This window comes from Delphinus delphis, chromosome 2, assembly GCF_949987515.2.
Source record: "Delphinus delphis chromosome 2, mDelDel1.2, whole genome shotgun sequence".
Taxonomy (NCBI): Eukaryota; Metazoa; Chordata; class Mammalia; order Artiodactyla; family Delphinidae; genus Delphinus; species Delphinus delphis.
Window position 1 is genome coordinate 157,784,376 of NC_082684.1, and position 20,300 is coordinate 157,804,675.

The 20,300-nt window shown below is 43.9% G+C and overlaps 1 protein-coding gene across 4 annotated transcripts in view; it reads left to right on the forward strand.

Annotated features, from left to right (window-relative positions):
• Window positions 1–12,671, forward strand: part of CELF2 (CUGBP Elav-like family member 2) — an 829,766-nt gene extending 817,095 nt beyond the window's left edge. For all 4 annotated transcript variants that reach the window (XM_060006033.1, XM_060006031.1, XM_060006029.1 and 1 more), the window contains 2 exons: window positions 4,013–4,156; window positions 7,261–12,671. In XM_060006033.1, coding sequence (XP_059862016.1) covers window positions 4,013–4,156; window positions 7,261–7,388 — 272 coding nt within the window. In that variant the 3' untranslated portion in view covers window positions 7,389–12,671. The remainder of the gene's footprint in view (window positions 1–4,012; window positions 4,157–7,260) is intronic.
• Window positions 12,672–20,300: the final 7,629 nt, after the last annotated feature.

Genomic DNA, 20,300 nt, shown 5'->3' on the forward strand with positions numbered 1-20,300 from the left:
CATAGTTCCAGACTGGTTTTTGTCTGAATATTTTGACTTTAAACATGGTGTCCTATAAGAAATAGAAGGGTTTTTCTTTTTAAGTTGGGAAAATAGTAAAAGGGACACAGCTTTAAAGATACTCATGCGTTTTGGGGTTTTTTGGGGTTTTTTTGTTTTGCGGTACTCGGGCCTCTCACTGTTGTGGCCTCTCCTGCTGTGGAGCACAGGCTCCGGACGCGCAGGCTCAGCGGCCATGGCTTACGGGCCCAGCCGCTCTGCAGCATGTGGGATCTTCCCGGAGCCCGTGTCCCCTGCATCGGCAGGCGGACTCCCAACCACTGTGCCACCAGGGAAGCCCTATCTTCCATTTTTAATGCTGTTACATATAAACAGAAAAATATCTTTCTTTAAAAAAACAAAAACATGGGCTTCCCTGGTGGCGTAGTGGTTGAGAGTCCGCCTGCCGATGCAGGGGACGTGGGTTCGTGCCCCGGTCTGGGAGGATCCCACATGCCACAGAGCGGCTGGGCCCGTGAGCCATGGCCGCTGAGCCTGCGCGTCCAGAGCCTGTGCTCTGCAACGGGAGAGGCCACAACAGTGAGAGGCCCGCGTACCACAAAACAAAAAAAGGAAGATAGTTGAAAATCTGAGTTTCATTCTTTCAACTTTCTCTTTCCTCTCAGCTGTGACTGTTATTGTTGATTTTTTTTAAACTTGCACAACTGTTCAGACAACTGCGTTTTCCCCAGGCGTGTGGAGATCCCATGTCATAAACACCTCGGCTTCCCAAAGGAAAGCCTGTATTGAGGTCCCTGTGTCTGAGGTCTGACTACCATGGTGACAAATGAGGGTGGTAGGAGGGATCCTGTCAGATAACCGTATCCTCAGGAGAGACCGTAAAAGCCAGTTCCCCCACGTGCGTCTTAAAGAGTGTTGGTCACTTCTCCCTCACCCAGCAGGGCCTCACAGCAAACCATATAACCCGGGTCACTGAGAAAACATCTGTCACCAGCAGACTCGAAAGTCAGTAGCTTAAGGAGAAAGTCCGGGCCCGGAAGTTGCTTCACACCAGCTCACTGCCCTAAATTTCTATCCCTTAAGTTTTAGGCGCTGCTTGTGCAATAATTAATTCTCTGGGATTAATGTAAAATAGTTCAAGATAAATACTGCCCGTTCCAGATCATCTACATTTAGGTGTGTGAGCTACCAGCAGCATGGGTTAGTGCTTGATGGTGTTTTAGGTTGGTCAGGTCTTTTTAAATCATCTTCCATCTTCTCGTATGTCTCTTCTGATCACCTTCTTCTCACCCTGTTAACCTGTGCTAAGAAATTTAAACCATCTTAACATTAGCTTAACTAAAACATAATTTAAAAGGCAGGTCATACTGAGAAGCAAAGGAATGACCCCATGATGTATTCCACTACTAAATAGAGTTTTAGATTTTCTACTCCTTAGTTCTGTTCTTTAATCAAGAAAGTTGAGTTAATTTGATGTATTTAGTCGTGTACCCTGGTATATATTTTCCGACTGGAAAGTGAACCAGTCTGGCCTTGTAAAGAAATGGTTTTAATATTCTCCTCAGCTAATCTGAAGGGTTATGGCATCCCTACAGATCTAAATTCAGGCAAGCTCACCACGTTTCCTGCCATTCCTAAATATCCTCTGAGCTCTTTCACACCCTTCCCATCTCCCTGTGTTTGCAAGAGGCATGTCACACACACAGCACTAGGTAGAGCCTCCAGATCCCAACTGGCGGTCTGATGCAGACACCCCCAGTGCTTTCTGCTACATCAGGTGCCCCGTGAGAAATATGAACGTGAACACCCAGCCAGCTGGGACCAATGATACAACTGAACGAGCTCTAGCAAGTTAGTCGCGTATACTAGAGGCCTGAGGAATGTGTGGTTAGTCAGCAGGTTTTTACTGAAGGGAGACAAAAGGAAGATACCTAGGTTGAACCCCCAAAAAACTGTTTCTTTACCCTTGGTGTTGTCTATGGCAGTAGCCTCCTTCACTGAATATTGAGGTTTTCCATCCCAAGTCACCTTTTTCTCATTTTAGTGTTAATGACTTCGGCAGTTTGCAAAATCCAAGTATTTCTTGGTGATGAGGAAAAAGACAGCCTCCTTGGGTTTACCTTCTTCCTGTTTTCTTAGTCCCCTGTCTGGCCTGGGTACGTTCAGAATGCACTGCATTCGAGAAGGCCAGGACTACCCAGGCATGGCCAGTAATCTGTCACAGTGCATTAAAATTGCATTTTCTCCCCAGGCTTCAGGAGGTGAGCTGACTTCACAATTCCCATTGGGCCCCATTAATCCTCATTTGTGCATTTGGACCTTCTATTCAGAAGGCATATCCAGTATGGGCAGTACCAGCTCTGCCTGATAGACAAACTGCAGGGGACGCACACGCATAGTGGCCCTCAGAACACCCACCTCCAGCGTTTTGGTTTTGCATCTATTCATATTAAGCTTTGACTGTTTAAGAGTTGTCTTTTTTTTTTTTTAAACAAAGAAACATCTGGGGACCTAACCCTGTAATTGTGCCCCTTTAAATACAAACTGTGTCTCTTGCACTGGAACATGGCTATGCCCCTGGAAATTGTGAGCAATACGGAAAATTAAAGTGGCCACGTTAACACTTAAATAAGAAAGAAATGCTTCATCTCTGTGGCTTCAGAAATTTGCCTCAAGAAGATTTCCTTGTGAAAAGTCCCATTCATTAGAATACTTTTTTCTTTTATGATTGTGTGTTTGTGTGTGTGGAAAGAAACTTGGTTTGACTTTTCTTTGCAAAGATGTTTATCCCTTTTATTTTTACAAATACCCCAGTTCTCTCTACCCCAGTTCTCCTTCTCTTCGGCCCATACAAACAGACACTCACCCCCCAGCCCCTGGGGCTTCCCAGTGGAGCAGGCAGTCCTGGTTCCTCTCCTGCGAGAGTCAGTCAAGGCCCCGTGAACCAGGTGCTTGGCTACTTCACCAGTTTTATGAGCTCCCTTCCCTCCCAGACACCATGCCCAGAACATCCTAGAGGAATCCAGCCCTGGGGCCTCCCCAGAACCATCTGGGGAAGGACCTACAACTCCCCCAAGCACCCTCTGACCTGGAAAGCATTCTCGCCTGTGACATATTAGAAGGTGATGACCTGCTGTCATCATTGGGATTCCCTCCTTTCTGCTTCCTTTAAGCTGCAGCTAGTTCTTCTGCAGGTGGCTAGAGAGATGGGAGAATGAAATGGAAGGGAACTTAAGAGTGCTGTCCTGTCTGGTGTAGCTAAGATCGCCCCTACTCTGTCCTCGTTCCTTGTATTTCTGGAAGTTATGGTGGAGAGCCAAGAACCAGGCTTCGCTTAGTCTCTGACCAGCTTGTGCACCTCATGCGCTCAGTTTGCAAGGCTAATTCCCAGTGGTGTCATTCCGATCACAGTTGTGAAACTCTAGCACCTACTTTTTCCTGCCTTGACTCATTGCCAGTCATTTCTAAGAAAGATGATTATTAGACTGTGTGTTAAGAGATCTGCCAAATCAGAACTGGATGGATAATTAGGTAAATGATTGAGAAATCCAAGCAGCATTACTGCTATATTCATTACTTCTAAATTGCTTCAATTTGCTTAGAGTACACAGGACACTGTATCCAAGAGAGAATATATACTACGTACTATAAAACATGGCCACGTGGGAAAAACCCACGCCTTTATTCTCCTCCCCGACTCTACCCCTCGTCTGCCACCTTCACGCCCAGGAAGACTGAAAATACGTGCTCACGCGCAGTAAGCAAATGTGACCCACAGCTTATAGATGAAAAGGAAGCCATTCTTAACCGGTGTCTCTTTGGAAGTCAGGAAAATGTGCAGGACGACTCCTGTCCTAAAAGACATACCAGCACTGGACTTGTATCCATCTCTGTATGAGGGAAAGCCACGTGCTTAGCCCATCTGTTGTTAAAGCATTCCTGAGAAGGGGCTTTGGGAACTGAGAAGTGCAGAATACCTTACACTGATGTTTTTTTTTTTCCCCCTCTTTAGGTCCAGAGGGTGCAAACCTCTTTATTTACCACCTTCCACAGGAGTTTGGAGACCAGGACATCCTGCAGATGTTCATGCCTTTTGGAAATGTTATCTCTGCTAAAGTCTTCATTGACAAACAGACCAATCTGAGCAAGTGCTTTGGTATGCGAGAGAAGCCAGCTAGAATGCACAGTGCGCGGCCAGCAAGGGGTCATGGGAAGGCAAATGTAATGGCCAGCAGTTAGATGCCGGGACGGGGCCTTCCGTGTGTGTGGTGGTTCCAGGTTGTCTGGATCCATGTAAGCAGACTGGGTCAAGTCATCTCATCAAAAAGGCAGAAAAGACCTGGGAGAAAGGAAAGATCTGGGAAATTAAATGCCCGTATAGTAGGTAGTGCTCTATGCTGTACTCAAGGGCCTTACTGCCTATAACTAATCACCTTCCATAGTTGACCAGCAACAGTCTCTTTGGGCCCCCAGTTTGAACCACAGGCTTCACCGGATGGAAGGAGTTTACTGACTGTAGTGTAGTTGAGACTCCTGATACAGAATGGCACTGCAGACACTTTGCCACAAACCCTTCCAGGTCCACCAGGACTCAGACCCTGTGGGTGTAGGCAGCACATTGTACTGGGGGCTTATTGTTCAGCATCTGGATGTACATAAAAACACACTCATTGATGCACACACCTTCACAGTAGGGGTGTGCTCAGGCCACGCCCAACATAGCAGTTCCGGGAGCCCAGGGACGGTGGCTGGTTTAGCTCATGGTGACATAAAGTGCTGCGGTGTGCTGGGATGCTGGGATCTGCAGTGGCTGCCTGAGTGGGTGGAGAGCGCAGGAGATGCAGGTGTTCTCAGAACACTGGACATCCCAGCTCCTCGGTGGCCCGAGCTGTCACGGTCTCCTTCCTCAAGCAGCCTGGACTCTGGCTCCCTGGGGCGTTTTCACTCCCTGAGAGAGTATGGCACTGCATGCCCTAATGTTTTACAGAGGAGGAGAACATTTATTAAATCTAGTTCTTGTTTTATTTTTTGAACCCTTGTGTTCCCCAAAGTAGTTTAGAGGCTAGAATGTTCAGAGCATATACTTCTAACTTGGCAAGTTCTGGCCCAGTTTGAGATGTAACATTTGCTTTAATCACTCCTCCGATTTAACGACTCACATTGGTCATAGGTGCTAACAGTAGCACAAAACAAAATAAAGTAGAACAGATGTGGGCAGAGGAGAATGGAAGTGGGCACGGTGAAAAGGAAAGGTGGGGACGGCTCCTGCAGAGGCACAAACTCAGACTTGGCGCCCGGCTCACTGGCGACGGGCGGCCAGTCTGAAGAGAGTGCTCTGGCTTCTGAAACTCCACTCGCGTAACGTCCTTCTGATTTCTGTGCTGTCACCCAGGAAAGCCTGAAGCCTCTGTTGTTGGGGGAATTAGCGTGTCAGCCATTTCAAGTCACTGTTTCTATCCAAGTGGAAAGGCTGTTAGCCTGAACCCATTACAGGTATATAAACGCCCTTGTAATGGTTCACGAGAGAGTGAAATGGAAAGTAAGTTGTTACATAGGCTGTGTGCATGTCTCAGTAAAGGCTCCCCATTGGGAGCTTCCCTGAACAAGGCTTGCGAGCCAGACGTTTATAGTCTTCATCGCTAAACAATGTCCTGAGCTTATTTGGAGATTAGAAAAAGGATTGTAGTTCATGGTTTGATTTTGAGAAAATATTTACCGTCTTGAAAAGAGATTATATCAGCCCCCAAACTACTTAACCACTGTGTTCATAATAATGCATCAGACACTTGCATTTAGTGGTATGCACTATGTTTTCAGTTTTTATTAAAAAGCTGTAACATCCCATATGTAGGTGTCTCGGTGAGACAGCCTAACTTCTTGGGGTCCCAGGTTTGCTGGTTATAACGTGGTACCCCATTCTTCATCCTAAGCTCTTGGCCAGGTTTTGTTATCCACTTTGCCCTTGACCCATTTCCATTCTTCAGTCATCTTGCTACCTCTGGATAAGACGTAGGAGGAAAGGAGAAAATCAGCAAAAATCTTAGATTCAAGATCACATTTATTGGGAATTTAAATTTAATAAAAATTTAAACCACCATTTTGCATACAGGCAGCCTATGAGAAGCTATTCTGCTTATACTGTATGCCTATTTTTATCAGCTGAGAACTCTGCTAAAGGTATATTTATGTCCCTTTCTTCCTCCTCTAATTTGTAAAGGAATGTTCTCCTTAGCTTTATACTTTAATAGTAGATAGATAGATGGAGAACTTGGTATAAAACCTTCTGAACAGTGGATGGTCAGAGCTGAAATCCAATCAGTATAACTTCCTTTCAACAACAAAAGTAAGTAGGGACAACACTTAAGAAACGTTTGCATGTAACCCCGCCCCCCAGTGCTGAAACAAAACTATGTGGTCAGAATTCTGTTTCTGGGTTTTGGCAGAGCCTGGGTGGTCGTCAGAAGCGTCTGAGTGTTGGTACAGAGAAAGGTGGTGGGAAGTATGTCAGGATGGCTGTGAAGCCCTGAGCTGTTTAGACTGTTTATTCTCCAGGACAGCTGGGGATACAAGGTAGCAATTTCCATTCTGCTGAATTCACCGGAGCTTTGAAAATGGAGGTTGAGATAAGGAGAACGGGCACAGCATTTCCCCTGGGCCCCTAGGTTCCTCTCAGTAACAGCTCCAAGTGGTAAAAATGAAGTACAAATTATGCTACAGTTAATTCACCAACTGACCCCGTCCTGTATACACGGAGAATTGGTATGGAAACAGTCAGGGTCTTGGGCGGCATACCGGTTATGCAGCCCTTCCCTCAATTATCCTGCTTTTAAACCTCACCTGGTTGGGGCATGTGAGCCTCTGGGGGCCCTTGGAGACCTAGAATATTTGTACCACTGCTTCTAGGAGCAGCACTTACTGATGTATTGGAGGCTGGTTCGGGATTCTAAGGGACTTTAAACCCAAACAGGTTTGACTGAAATCAGTAAACAGACTAAATTGACTCAATGTTTGAGATTTTAGCCTTCTGCAGAGGGGTTTTGTTCTCATGATAGCAAGTTAGCGGTCCAGCCAGCTTCTCCACTGCTTCTTAGTGGATGTTTCCAGTGTTGCCCCTAAAACATGACCTGTAGTCTGTGAATTGAGTAGAGCTGACCCGAGACCGCAGGCTGGGCACGTGTCACTTAGCATCTGCAGCCACCCTCCTTTGCTCCCCTGCCTCTCCATCTTGATTCCCGCCCTCCCTCCGCTTGTGTCTTCCAGGTTTTGTTAGCTACGACAATCCCGTGTCTGCGCAAGCTGCTATCCAGGCTATGAATGGCTTTCAGATTGGCATGAAACGCTTGAAGGTCCAGCTGAAGCGCTCCAAAAACGACAGCAAACCTTACTGATCCTAACCCCAGAGGCTCCCTGCTCTTATTTTAGCTTTCTTAGGGTAAGTCCCACGAGCCAGCCTGGGCTCAACAGGAAAGGCAGAGGAGGACCACATTGCCAACTTTTACCAAGAGAGACGGTTATTTTTACAATAAGGCCTCCATTACCCCCTCCCGGGCCCCCTACCCAGTTCGCCATAAACTCTGGCTACCTTGTTTCTATCGAGTAAACTCCTCCTCCACTTGTACCACTGTATTCTCCTTTGTTTTGCGATTTGAATCTCCTTTTACCTTTTTTGTTTTTTGTTTTTTGCTTTTTTTAAAGAAAAACACATACACAATAAATGACATCTTAACAACTTAAAAGGCAAACAAAGGCTAACGTGCAATTCTAACTCTGAGACCCACCCCCCTCCCCCTCCCCCACCCTGTGCCCCAGAGCACTGCCTGGAGAATTCGCCCCTCCTGCCCGCGCCCGCCCCGCAGAGGGGCGCCAGCTGTTCATAGAGGGTAAGGCGGTGGCCTAGCGCGAGAGAAAAGCCAGGAGAAGCACTTAAAAACAATACAAAATGTCTTTCCACTACATTTGGTTTGTTTTAATAAGTAGGATTTTATTTTAGTGTTCAAAGAAACATGACATTTATTGGTCAGATTATTACACTGGTTGTCTATTTTGTTATTGTTTTATTTTAGTTTTTAGAAAGGATTAATGTAAAAAAAGATTTAGAGATCTGTTTCTTAAAGCTACAGGGTTTAAAAATTAAAAATGAGTGAAAATACTTGATGTTTCTTGAAAGATAAATTTAATAATAAATAAGTAATACATAAATACTACATAAAAAGAAAGCCACAGGCCTGTAAATTTTATTTGTAAAAAAAGCATTTCTATTTTTGTACAAAATTTTTACTGCCTCAGAAATAATGGAAGTTATTTATTGCCTATTGTTAACTTATTGGGTACCTAAAGAGCAGCTCTCTGTGCTAGCCAGATCCTTCTGAAGTAGTCTCTAGAGGAATCGTTCTAGGAATGGGCTTTTTTTCACCGTTGAACCCTAGGCCTCAAGTCCATGCTTTATCCTCTCGGTGTCTGTATCTGTCTGATGATTTTGTTCGTAACTGCCATTATCTAGTTTACAGTTCAGTCGTCTGACTTTCCCCATCTGTTACATTCGTTGAAACTGGACCCTCTCCCCATCCTTTGCCAGCCCCTCACCCCAAAACGCCCAGAATCCATCCCCTCTCCCTCTCCGGATGGATTCTCTTGGGTTCCTTTGTGCTGTGGATAAAGAGTGTAAGAAATGCAAATTACGTGGATGGCTCGTAGACTCCCTAATGACCTAAAATTTGCATTAGTTTTTCTCCTGCACCCTGAAGAGTGATTTTGTTGCTGCTGCGTAGATTCTGTGTAACTTTTTACTCTCCCTGTTTTCTCCCTAGACATCTTCATGCCCGTTAGTTCACCGTTTGCCTAGCATGTCCCTGTGGCGTCTCAAAAAAAAAGTTTCATCGTCCCGTCATTGTTTCTGATGTCTTTCTGACCTCACATCATATTTGGTTCTCCTACTGACCTTTGATCTAGTTTGACCTTTGAAATTTGCATGTGACCTCATCTAGCTATGAATTCTGGGAAGTCAATGTGAAAAACATTGCTGCATTCATGCAAGACTGAAATTTATTATTACACAAATTAATAATAGGAAAAAACCTGTGGCAAAAATGTTTCTTTTTTCTTTTCTTTTCTTTTCATAAAACAGACTTGAAAGTATTATACAGGGATTGGCATTCTTCCCGGTCACTGGTAACAATAGCAATATGTGTCCAGGGACACAGAATGTTGGTTTCTAACAGACTACTTCCAAAAACAGTTTGAGAAAAAAACTGTCTGATTTTAAGTCTCTAGAGGTCTGTAATAGTTTTTACATTTTTCAGGCAGTGTAAAGTTTTTTGATAAGGCCATTTTAGGTGGCTCACTTTCTCATTAAGATATATATATAGAACCACTTTTTGTAGATTAGTATAAGAAAAATATTTACCCTGTTTTGGGGCAAATGCTACCTATTTGTGTCACCTTTTGCTGAACTGACTCACAGTTAGACAATCCATGGTTTAATGCACATGAAATTACCTATATTTTATACTGTTTCAATGTACAGGAGAAAGGTTACTGTAAACTGTGTTAACGTTGGTGCTTCTGTGAATTAAGTTGTGGTTTCATCATGAGTCTTATGGTCTTAATGTTCTTTGTTGATAAGACAAGTTTAGAATTGGTTTACTTAAAACAAAAAAGAATTTCAAAAAAAAGTTGTTTGCTTACAAAAAATTTCATGTGAGGGAAAAAAGAAAACCTATTCCAGAGTAAGTTTTGTGTTGGCTTGTAAAGCATTGATGTCATTTTTTTTTTTTTGTGGACTATTTAGATGTGTTTGTGTTCAGCAAAATGTGATTTTTTTTTTCTTTTAAAGAAAAAAAGTGAAAATATATAGTGCCAAATTCCAAAGGTACTTCCTTCCTAGAGCTTCAGTGTGTTTCTTGTGAGAAGTAATTTGATAACATGGGTATTTTATTATGTGTTTTGTATAAATCCCTAATATTTAAAAAACAAAAAACAACAAAAAAAAGAGGTTAAAAAGTTTGTTAACTTGCTATCCTGTGGTCTTGTTGCCTGAAATTGTTATTGTTTGTTATTTCTCTATGATGTTTTTTGTAAGACATTGTATAAGTGCCCATGTCTCACTTTTTTAACCACTCTGAACATCAATGCTGTGACGGCAACCTCACAATGTATTTTCTTCATGATATATGGAAACCTCTAAGGTGAGAAAGTTTTGAACTTTTAACCCTTTCTACCCAGCGCTATCTGGAATGTTAACTTTTTATGCTGTCATCATTTTCCTTTGTTTTGGGGTGTTTCTAATTTGGATTTTTTTCCTGCATATATCTATCTTTGAGCTGTTTCTGTCTTTACTACTACTTTATCCTTTGGTTGAGAGCCAAAAGAAAGGAAAAAAATAACACTTTAAAAAGAGTTACTGGATAAACCTTCTGAGGGGAACAGTAGCTAGTCAAGCACCTAAATAAACCTTAAATTCAATATGCTTTTGAGATCAGGTTAGTGGTATGTTCCAGTTTAGAATAATTTCATATACCTTCCAGTTAAATGGCTTTGTGATGATGGGGTAGTCTTTTGAGGGATTTTTGGTTTTCTTACATATTCCCAAATTAATGTTTCTTATCAGCCATTGTGCAGTGGATACCTCTGAATAAGCCAGGTGTCTGGAGTTAGAAGTTGACAATCCTTTTCCCTGCCTTTTTGTTTCTTTTGAATTGAATGCATCTAAAGGGGACTGACCATCAAAGGCAAACTCAGTTCATCACAGTTACTGACCAAATACCTAGCACCCGTTCCTGCTGCCACTTTCTAAAGCGCCATATTTCTTTGACTTTCACTTCATGTGAGCAGGTCTCTTGCTGTCCTGACAAACCCCAAAGTCATCCCCACAGTCCCAAAACACACTCCTGCCTTTCTGGAAGCTTCTTTGTCTCTCTAATGGAGTTCAGAAACTGCTGGCTCCATTTCCTTCCTCCTTTTTTTTTCCCGCTCACCACCCTGTTTGGTTTAATATGTGTGTGGATGTGATAGCCCTGGGATGGAAAGGACTAGCCTCTAATAATGATGCAAAAAAAAAAAAAAAAGTTTCCTTCTTATAGCACATGCACTTACAATGAAATGATCTGTATTATCCTCACACGTGTTTACTACTGCTGGGGCCTTCCTTCATCCTTCGAGGGCTATTTTGTACTTCCTGCAGCAAACAGCTGAATAACAGAGGTTATCGCACTTGTCTCTCTCGTGTAGATGATAATATGGTGGTACACAGATACATCCATAAGAACACAAGACAACACCATTTGAATTTCCTAGACTGTCTCATTTAGAACCTCTTAGCAAGTATACAGAAATCTTAAACCATTTTTTCCCATTTCTTCACTGAAGCCAGAAGCGCTCCGGTTCCCTCCTCCCACTGCCTGCATCTCCCCCAGGGGAGCTGAGTGCACTGACAAGAGGCTCAGGGTGGGCACTTAGAGCTGAGTGTTTATTCTGCAGGCAACCAAGACAGACTGTCTGTTACAGGGAAAGTCTTTTTTTTGGGGGGGGGGGGGGGGCATGTTTCATTGCTAAAAAGATAACCCTCCTCAAAGACAAGTTGTCCTTTTCTTCACTTTCTCTCTTAATATCAAAAGGAAAAAGCTGCAAGGGTGCGAAGGGCCTGTGCCAGAAGAAAAAACAAACACACAGGGAAACTGCTTTTTTAAAAATCAAGTGTAGACAATAGTCATTTTTAAACTAAATTAGAGACTTGCGATCAAATGGCAGTCCTCAAAGGCGTAACAAGTTCATCTTTCTTTCACCATAGGGGTTATAGTTCTTTGGCTTGTGCTACTCTGGACTCATTTTACTGTTTCTGTTTTTATTATCTTAAGTGCTAATTAACAAGAAGAAATAAAATTTTAAAAAAACCTGTAGTTTCATTACCTTTTTGAATAATGTCATACAAAAAAATGTATTTGTGTTTTTTTGTGCTGTGAGAATTGTTGTTTGTAGATTAATAATATCATTTTGTTTAGAATTACAAAATAGTTTTTAAATATTGTCTGAGAAAAGCCAAAGTTAATGCAACCTAGTGGAAAACTGTAAGACCATTTGAGTATTGTTTCTGTTTTATTGATGCATTTGGATTTTGTTGTTTGATGGAATTTGAGCCAAAAAAAAATACGCAGGCTTTCCTATTTCTACAACTGATTGTACTTATGCATTTTGTACCAGTGGAACTTTTTATACTGGAGATTAAAAAAAAAATGGAAATTTTTGTGGCTTACTCTAGTGGGCCCCCTGACAATGACTGATTTCAAGTTTGATTTCTGGTTGATAGAAAGAAAGTTGCTTTTCTTTTGAGAATTAAAAACTTTGGCTTGATTTCTTTTTTCCCTTTGCTTATATCTAGCATTAGAATTTTGTCTTAAAATACAGCGGTAAGTTTCACTTTTTATTCTGTATTGTGCAGTTACACAATAAGGTAATTAGATTTAGAAGTACTCAGTCACTTTAAGTGGATAAATGTATTAGTTAAAACTTTAGGGGTTTGCTTTTTTGCTGTTTAGATCAAAGTTTTTTCTGATTCTTCTGTCCTCATTGTGAACATAACCGTGTAGTTGAAACAGTCAAACTTATTTTTGTAACGTATGTTATTGTGTGATGCAGTTTTTTGCTTCTGTCTCCAATATTAAACCATTTTCCTAATACTTGTTTCTCTCTCTGAGTGTTGTATTGTTGGTAGTCATTATATGTTGGTGATACATCTACACACCTCACTGTTCCACGTATGTTTTTTTTTCTATATGTTGTGTAATAAGATACAGTCGATTCCACCTAAGTGAATATCTGATTTGGGGAAGGGGGAAACTACACACCAGCCACCTCTAATTTATGTACAACAGCCTATTTTAACCACTGCTTCCAAGATTTATACTAATTTCTATGGTCCACCTACAGAGTTGGATTTGCCAAGGCCTTATCTGGTCTTCTCACCACACTGGTATATTTCACTTTCTCTCTCCCCTTCCCTTGGGTATATGTATGCAGTTCTTAACACTCATTAAAAATGGCTCTGCTTTGCTGCATAACCTTCAGAAGGGAAGCAGCAGAGCTGGGGTTTCTTCTGCCTACCCCTGAGTCCAAAGGCATATCATTACCATCAAACTCTTCTCAGAAACCAGTCACATTTTTTAAAAGAAAGAGGTGAGCTCTCAAGGGAAGAAAAAATAAACTTAACTTACCTGGTGAATAGATGTGAAAGGTGTTAAATTTAAATCTATGCGTTGCCATCAATCAATAGATATGTATAGAAAAGTAATTTAAATTATTTATTTTTAGAGCTAACTGAATCCAGGAGCAGCTTTAATTATTAAAACTAGTGGAAGAGAAAAGAAATACTTGCAAGGGCTCAAATGGAAGCTCTACTCAGTCTGGTGGGATGGGAGGGGGAAGAGGTAAAGTTTCTCATGCCCAAGTCTTCATACTATATCATCCGTTTCCAAATGAAAGCCAAGAAGGCCATATGCATCCACACACTCCTTCTGGAATGAGTGTATATTTTGTAAAAAGTCTTGTCCCCCACGATCGCCCCAACCCCAGCTAGCAAAAAGAGAACTAGAGAAGAAAACCATTCCTTGTATGCCCTCGAAAGCTGAAGCCACAGGCCCTCCTCCCTCTTCTGCCCATCTCTTCTGCTCAGGAATCTGACTGCTCTCCAAGTGCTCTTACAAGATTCCATTGACGTCTGCTCTGATCTCTCCCTCCAACTCTTCAGACGCACAAGCTCTGTCCAACTCAGGCCACCCAGCACCGGCAGCCTTCCTCTGGCCGCCAAGGAGATTTTCCCTGCAGGTGCTCAGGCTCCCCACCCTCCGGTTTCGGCAGCCCCTCTGACCCCTAGACTGTCTTTTCCAGTCGGCTCAACAACAGAGGGGCCGGGTGAGGCGGAGGGAAGGAGGCTCTTTCCCCCATAGGCCGAACACCTCAGTGAAGTAACTTCCACCAGCTCTAAACCTGCACAGATGAGAGCTGACTTCCTGCCAATACTTCTGCTTTAAATCTCATCAGAGCCTTCATCAGTTTGCCTCTGAAAACCCACTGCTTACATTAGTGGGAAAAGACGGCTATGGGCGTGATTTTTCTTTCTTGTATGTTATTATTTGGGGGGGGGGGTGGAGGGTGTGAGGGAGGGGAGAAGGGGGGTAAAGAGGGTGATCGATTCTTTCCAAGATGCAAGTGTTTACTTTTTAAATATTTAAGTCATATAAGTATATAGGTCTACCATTTGGCACAAGGCAAAATACTCAGCATGAGTAAAAGAAGGGAAAGACAAAGCCAGATTTTTTTGTTGTTTTGCAAAAACAACGATTCTCCAAAGAAGGGGACAAAAATGCTAGTTCCCTTAAGCACTTAAGTCTGTAAAGTTTGTCCCTGCCTAAATTCACACTTACCCTTTTGATTCTTTAAAACACCACTGCAGTGTCAGCAAGGTGTGTCTGCTTGCCATACATGGACCACCTTGGGAAATGACAGACCTGTCAACGTTTACCTTGCTGATGGGAGCCACATATCTGCACAGCCCACAGCAGTTAACGAGCAATTTCGGGCTGGCACTCTTAGCTGGCAGGCTAGGAAACACAGTGAACATTAATGTACTGTGAATCGTTCCTGATAAGTGAATAAAAACATTGTGACCAAACAATCAGCTTATTCACTTATCAGGAATCGACTGTTCTGCTAATTCGCTGTTTTTGTTTTTCATCTCTGTTGTAGTTCACTATTTCTGCTGTGTTCTGTTTTCTCCTCTCATGCTTGGGCAAAATCACTGGGAATATTATCTTCATGTGACCATGAAACGTTTATATCAAGTGAAAATGATATCTTAACAAAATCTATGCACTTGCTATCAGGAACACAATACTGGATGTGTCTTATATATATTGAACTATATAGTACTCGATTTCTTAAATAAAGCTTAAGAAAGGATTCTTGTGTGTAAAGTTAATGTGATTATTTTTCAAAGCAGTGTTTCTAAGGGGCATTTTTGTTCTTTTCTGTCTTGAGTGATACAGGTTATTTTTCATTAAAATTATAATCACTGGCTTTATGACTTAATATTCAATAAATTGACTTTGGAAACAAAATGGAGTGGGGGGAAGTTCTTCCTGGTGCATTTTAGCGAGAGTCATCTGGAAAATCATGCCCTTACTGGTGGCCCTGGCAAATCTCTACCCAGGCGCTGAGGGCAGCAGAAGAGAGCAGTCCCTTCGCCACCAAAAGACACCTGGAAAGCGTCCAGAATCTGCCCTAACCTAGAAAACCCAACTGCCTTTCTAAATGCGATCGATCTCTTTAGGCTCAGAAGAAAGGGGACGAAAAAGAAAGGCAGATCGAAGAATAATGCTGGTCTGCACCAAAGTTTTTCCAAAATGAGATGACACTAGAACCATACCCTGCTGGAGAGCGATGGCGGGTCTATTCAGGACTGCAAAACGAGCGAAAGCAAGAGAAGGGGTTTGATCACTCAGGATGAGAAGGGTAAAATTTCAAAGCTATATGTGAGAGACATCCTATAACAGCTGCAAAGCTTATATGGGAGGCCTGCTGCTTGGTCCTTTGAAGGAATATTTTTGAAATTTTTCCTACAGGCCATAAGTCTGAACAGAATGGCATTTCCTGTTAGATTTTTTTTGCTTTGAGGTTTTATGTTAGATTAGTTTTTCTTGCTTGATGTTTGATTTGAAGAAAAAAGTCGTAAACTTCTACTTGCAAAACGGCACAGGCATCCTAATCCTTTATAAAACAAATCTTAGTCATCCCTGATAGCAGGGACAGGGAGATACAGTTAATGAAAATCCCCAGATAATCCAAAATTCTTGGTCCAGTCTCTGCCTCCTCCCACCCCAAACCTCCTACTCATATATTTGTCATCAAACCAAAAACTTCTAGTGAGAGATCAGAGAAATAGCCAAGGGTAGCAAAATGAAAGGGTCGAGATAGACGTGCTTACTGGAGCCCATGCAGTTTGAGGTTGGAGTAGAGGTTCTGTTTTAAAAAAGGTTAAAACCACTGGTCTACATGAACTGGGCTCGGGTGTTGAAGAGCTGGTGGGCTTACCTTGAGCATCAGTCACATTGCTAGAAAGAATCCTCTATGAAAAAGGACACAATTGAGGCAATAATGGGAAGAAGAGCTCTGAGCCTCAGGGAAGAAAGGATGAACACTGACATACTCCGCTCTCAGGTCTGCAGCCCCGATTCCATCGTCCCCCACTCCGGAACTCACCAGCCGGGGGCTGCGTGCTGGGAGACCAGCTCAGAGCCACAGCTTGAGGGTCTGAGGGTCTGTCAGGCGGGAGCTGCTTTGGGGGAATGCACCGTTTCTTTGAACCTTTCGCTACTGGCAGTGAAGCTGCCTGGCACCAACTTCTGCCTGCCCACATCTGAAGGATATTTTTAAAAATAAAAAATATATAAATATGTATATTGCATACAAAAATATAAAAGACATAGTATGTGTTCTGCAACTGATCAAAGCCCCAAATACAAGTCCCCAGCTTTGAGACGCTAGATGACCCCTCAAGCGCGAAGCTGGTGTTAAAGGTAGGGAAAGTATTCAATACTTAGACATACTCTCTGGAGCCACGCCGCCTCAGTTGGAATGCCAGCTCTAGCACTCATCACCCGTGTAACCTCTCAGTGCCTTAATTTCCTCGTTGGCAAAACGGGCATAAGAATAATACCTACTGCAAGGGGTTGTTATGAGGATTAACTAAGCCAATACTTAAAAAACGCCGAGATGAGGATCCATCACATTGTAAGTATTCAGTAAGGTCAACCAGTTAGTAGCGGTGTTCGTATCTACCGACATGGTGGGCTAAGCTCCCCTCCACTGGCCTGGTCTATTACTTTTTCCTGCTAGGTATGCACTCAGCCATCCCCAGAGAGCCCCACAGTTCTCCCTGGGTTCCTTGGACAACTATGGACAAGGTCTGACCAGAAACCGCAGGTCCTCCAGCAGACATCTCTGCACCAACAAGCTCCAGGACAGGCTTTTCCCCTCGTGAGAACTGTACACTAGAGGCATACCCACCCTTAGGCTGCCCTAAGCCTTGGGGAACAACTAACTCCATCCTCAGAAAAGGAAACTGATTCCTCACTCGAATCCACCCCTCCCTACCTTTAAGTATTATATTTAGGTATCTCTTACCCAAAAGAAAAGCCCAGCCATCCAGTTTAGGTCCTATGTGGGAATGACAAAATCACCTGGAGGTTCGCCTGTAACAAGCCTGTAGGTTCTATGCCCTTCCAAGGCAAAGCTGTGTCCTCAGTAGCAACCAGAACCTATAGGTCTTTGACCACCTTGGGAAGAGCAGGGGTCAGAGCTCAGAAGCCTAGGTAGAGCCAAGCAGAGAGCTCGCTAGACCACGTCACCACACGCCCAGTTTAACCGAAGGTGCTCTGCTTTTGCTTGTTTTATTTATTGGTGGTCCATGCAGAATTTTATTTAGAAATACAATTTTGTTACTAAAAGCACAAAAGGTTAAAAACCACTGCTTTAGAAGAAGGGAAATCAGACAGGGCCACCATTACCTAAGCCCCGTGACATACATTTATTGTCTTTGGAATCATTCTCTCCTTCCTTCTCCTTTCCTCATCTCTCTACCACTTCTGTGTTCCCGTAGTTCACCGTCTGCGACGCATCATGACATTCACTATTTGCTGTGTGTTTACACGTTGCTTACGTCTGTCTCCCAAGCTAGACTGTGAGCTCTTTGAAGGAAGTGACTGTGTCTCATTCATTGCTGTATCCCCAGTGCCTCAACACAGTGCCTGCCATATAGTCAGTGTTCAGAACTGTTGGATGGACGGATGGGTGGGTGGATGGATGTAGCAGGTGACCTTGCTAGGGAGGGAAAAGCATTCCTTATGAAATGGACAACTCAGGAAATATTTGTGGAGAGAAGTCTGTCTATGGGATGGGATGAGGATGGTGGAAACTGGTGGCAGAAGTCAGGAGCCACTATGGGAGGCCTGGGGCACAGATGGGGGTGAGGAAGAACACTCAACTGCTCGTGCACCCCAAATATGCAGGCTCTGCTTTGTTGCCACAGAGCTAATCAGCTACTGGGTCCTGAGTGGAAAAACATTCCTGCAATTAGGTGAAACTACCTTGAGGTCTACTGTCATCTTTTCTTAAGCTAAATTTTGTACCCTCTCAGGAGTATTTTATACCTAGGGACTGTCCCTAGATACATTCTTCATATCTAAGAGACCAGACCACTGACCTGAGTACAAATCAACAGAAAACTATGACTAGAGGCACTGGATGCTAAGGCACTCCTGAGAAGCAGGTCAATTCACGTTCTCTCAGCTGCAGCTACTGTTGAGCCTGCCAAGTTAGTGCCTGGAGCAGGATGGGGGCTGGGCCAGCCCACAAGCAATACAGTACAACTAAGTCATCAGAACAGCCTTGAAGGCAAACAGTCCATGCTGCTGCCAGGATGCCATGTAGCTCCAAGCATCCAGGAAATGCACTTGAATACAAGTAATGTATCCCAACTTGTCAACAGCTACCACAAGGATAATGCATAATCCACTAATCATTCATTTGTTCAAAAGTCATGTACTAAGCAGCCACTCCACGCAAGGCACGCAGGTAGGGGCTGGCAGTGCAAAGAAAAGTAGTACATGGCCCTGCCTCCAGGACTGCCTTGATTAGCATATCTGCCAAGTAAGGAGAAACCCTTCAAACCAGCAAGAGCAGATGGTCCAAACAAAACACTCTCTCCCCACAGTGGACACTATATCACCACAGCACCCACACAGGATTATGTACTGAAGAGCCACAAACAGATGGCAGCTGTTTCAGACTTTCTAGTCCTTCACGGAGCTCAGTGCTACTCAGACACAATGTCTCCCTGGCTAAAGCTTAAAGGTCTGTCCTAGAGAAGAATGAAATACACTGGGTGATGGGGGTGGAAGAGCTGGGAAAGTCTTCTCAACACCAACGTCTCTACCCAGGGCAGAGCTGAGCAAAGTGCCCTATGTGCTCAAGAGTCGTGTTTCCCAACTGACCGTCTATGGCACATTCTTAGCAGTCTACAGAATGTGTTCCATCCAATAACTTCACCACTTAAAAAACTATGACCTGAAACAAATGGGAGCCTTCCCATCAAGGAGTGCAATGCGGCAGGGAGGGGACTGGTAAGGGGAGACAGAGTCTCGGCGGGAATGAAGGATGGAGCTATGGCATGAGAAAATGTCCTGCAGAGCTGATGGTGCAGTCACCATCCACCTGGAGCTCCAGGGTCCCAAGCCCAGAAGCTTGCTCTTCACCCAGCTCCCACCTTCCCATCCCACTGTGAGTGTGTATTCCACATTCCAGGTTCATCTTCCCCTAAAGGGCTAGACATACCCCTACTCCTAGTATCCCCTTCAGCCCAGTCACGTATTGGCTAGAACAAACCAAAAAGGAAACACTGAGGACTCTGTCACTAAATATGATAGGAGTGACGTGACCAAGAAGGTGACATAGGTCATTCCCAACTTCACTCCCCTTTACAAGAACAACAGCTAACAACTATCATGGGCAAGACACCACTGAGAGAATCCTGGGAACAAAGTGAGGCTGCAGCACCCCACTCTCCACCACCACAGAGATAAGACAAACTGCAACAGAAGGGTAGAAGCAGCCACATGTGGACCACATGCCCCTCCCCCAGACCAGAGCAGCACAGCACCATGCCAAGAGCTCTTCCCAGAGCCTCCGGTTCCTCCAGTGAGAAAAGAGAGCCCAGGGGTGACATCCAGCCTCCCTAGCACAATAGGTCACTTTGTGGGAGCCCCAACTCTAGCTTCACCCCATAGGAATCATGGGAATCCGTGAGGCTCAATCATGGGGAGTCTGATCATGATGAAGAAGTGGGGAGGGGGTTCCAGCAACCAGCCCTTGGACCTTGGCAGACCAAGTTCCTACCTGCAGAACCTAGGTAGTAGTCCCTACCTGTGGCTTTGCTCACCTGCAAAACCAAGGTGGTGGTGCAGCGTGACCAGAGAACTCAGCAAGGTGCAGGTCTGCCTGATTCAGGTCCTCATGTGAGCTTTGCTGGCCCTGGAGGCTGGTCTGCTCACACCCAGGCAGAAGAGCTGAGTCAGCCCCACCTGCTGTGGAGGATGGCTCCTGCCCCCTGCATCCCCTCACCAGAAAGCTTGTTTGGGAAAATTTGGGAATTGCCTGAAGTGGGCCCACCCAGTCCCACCCAGGCAGGAGAGCTGAGTCATAACTCACATGCTGCAGAGTACGGCCCCCAGCCCCATGTGAAAGAAAGAGCTGCA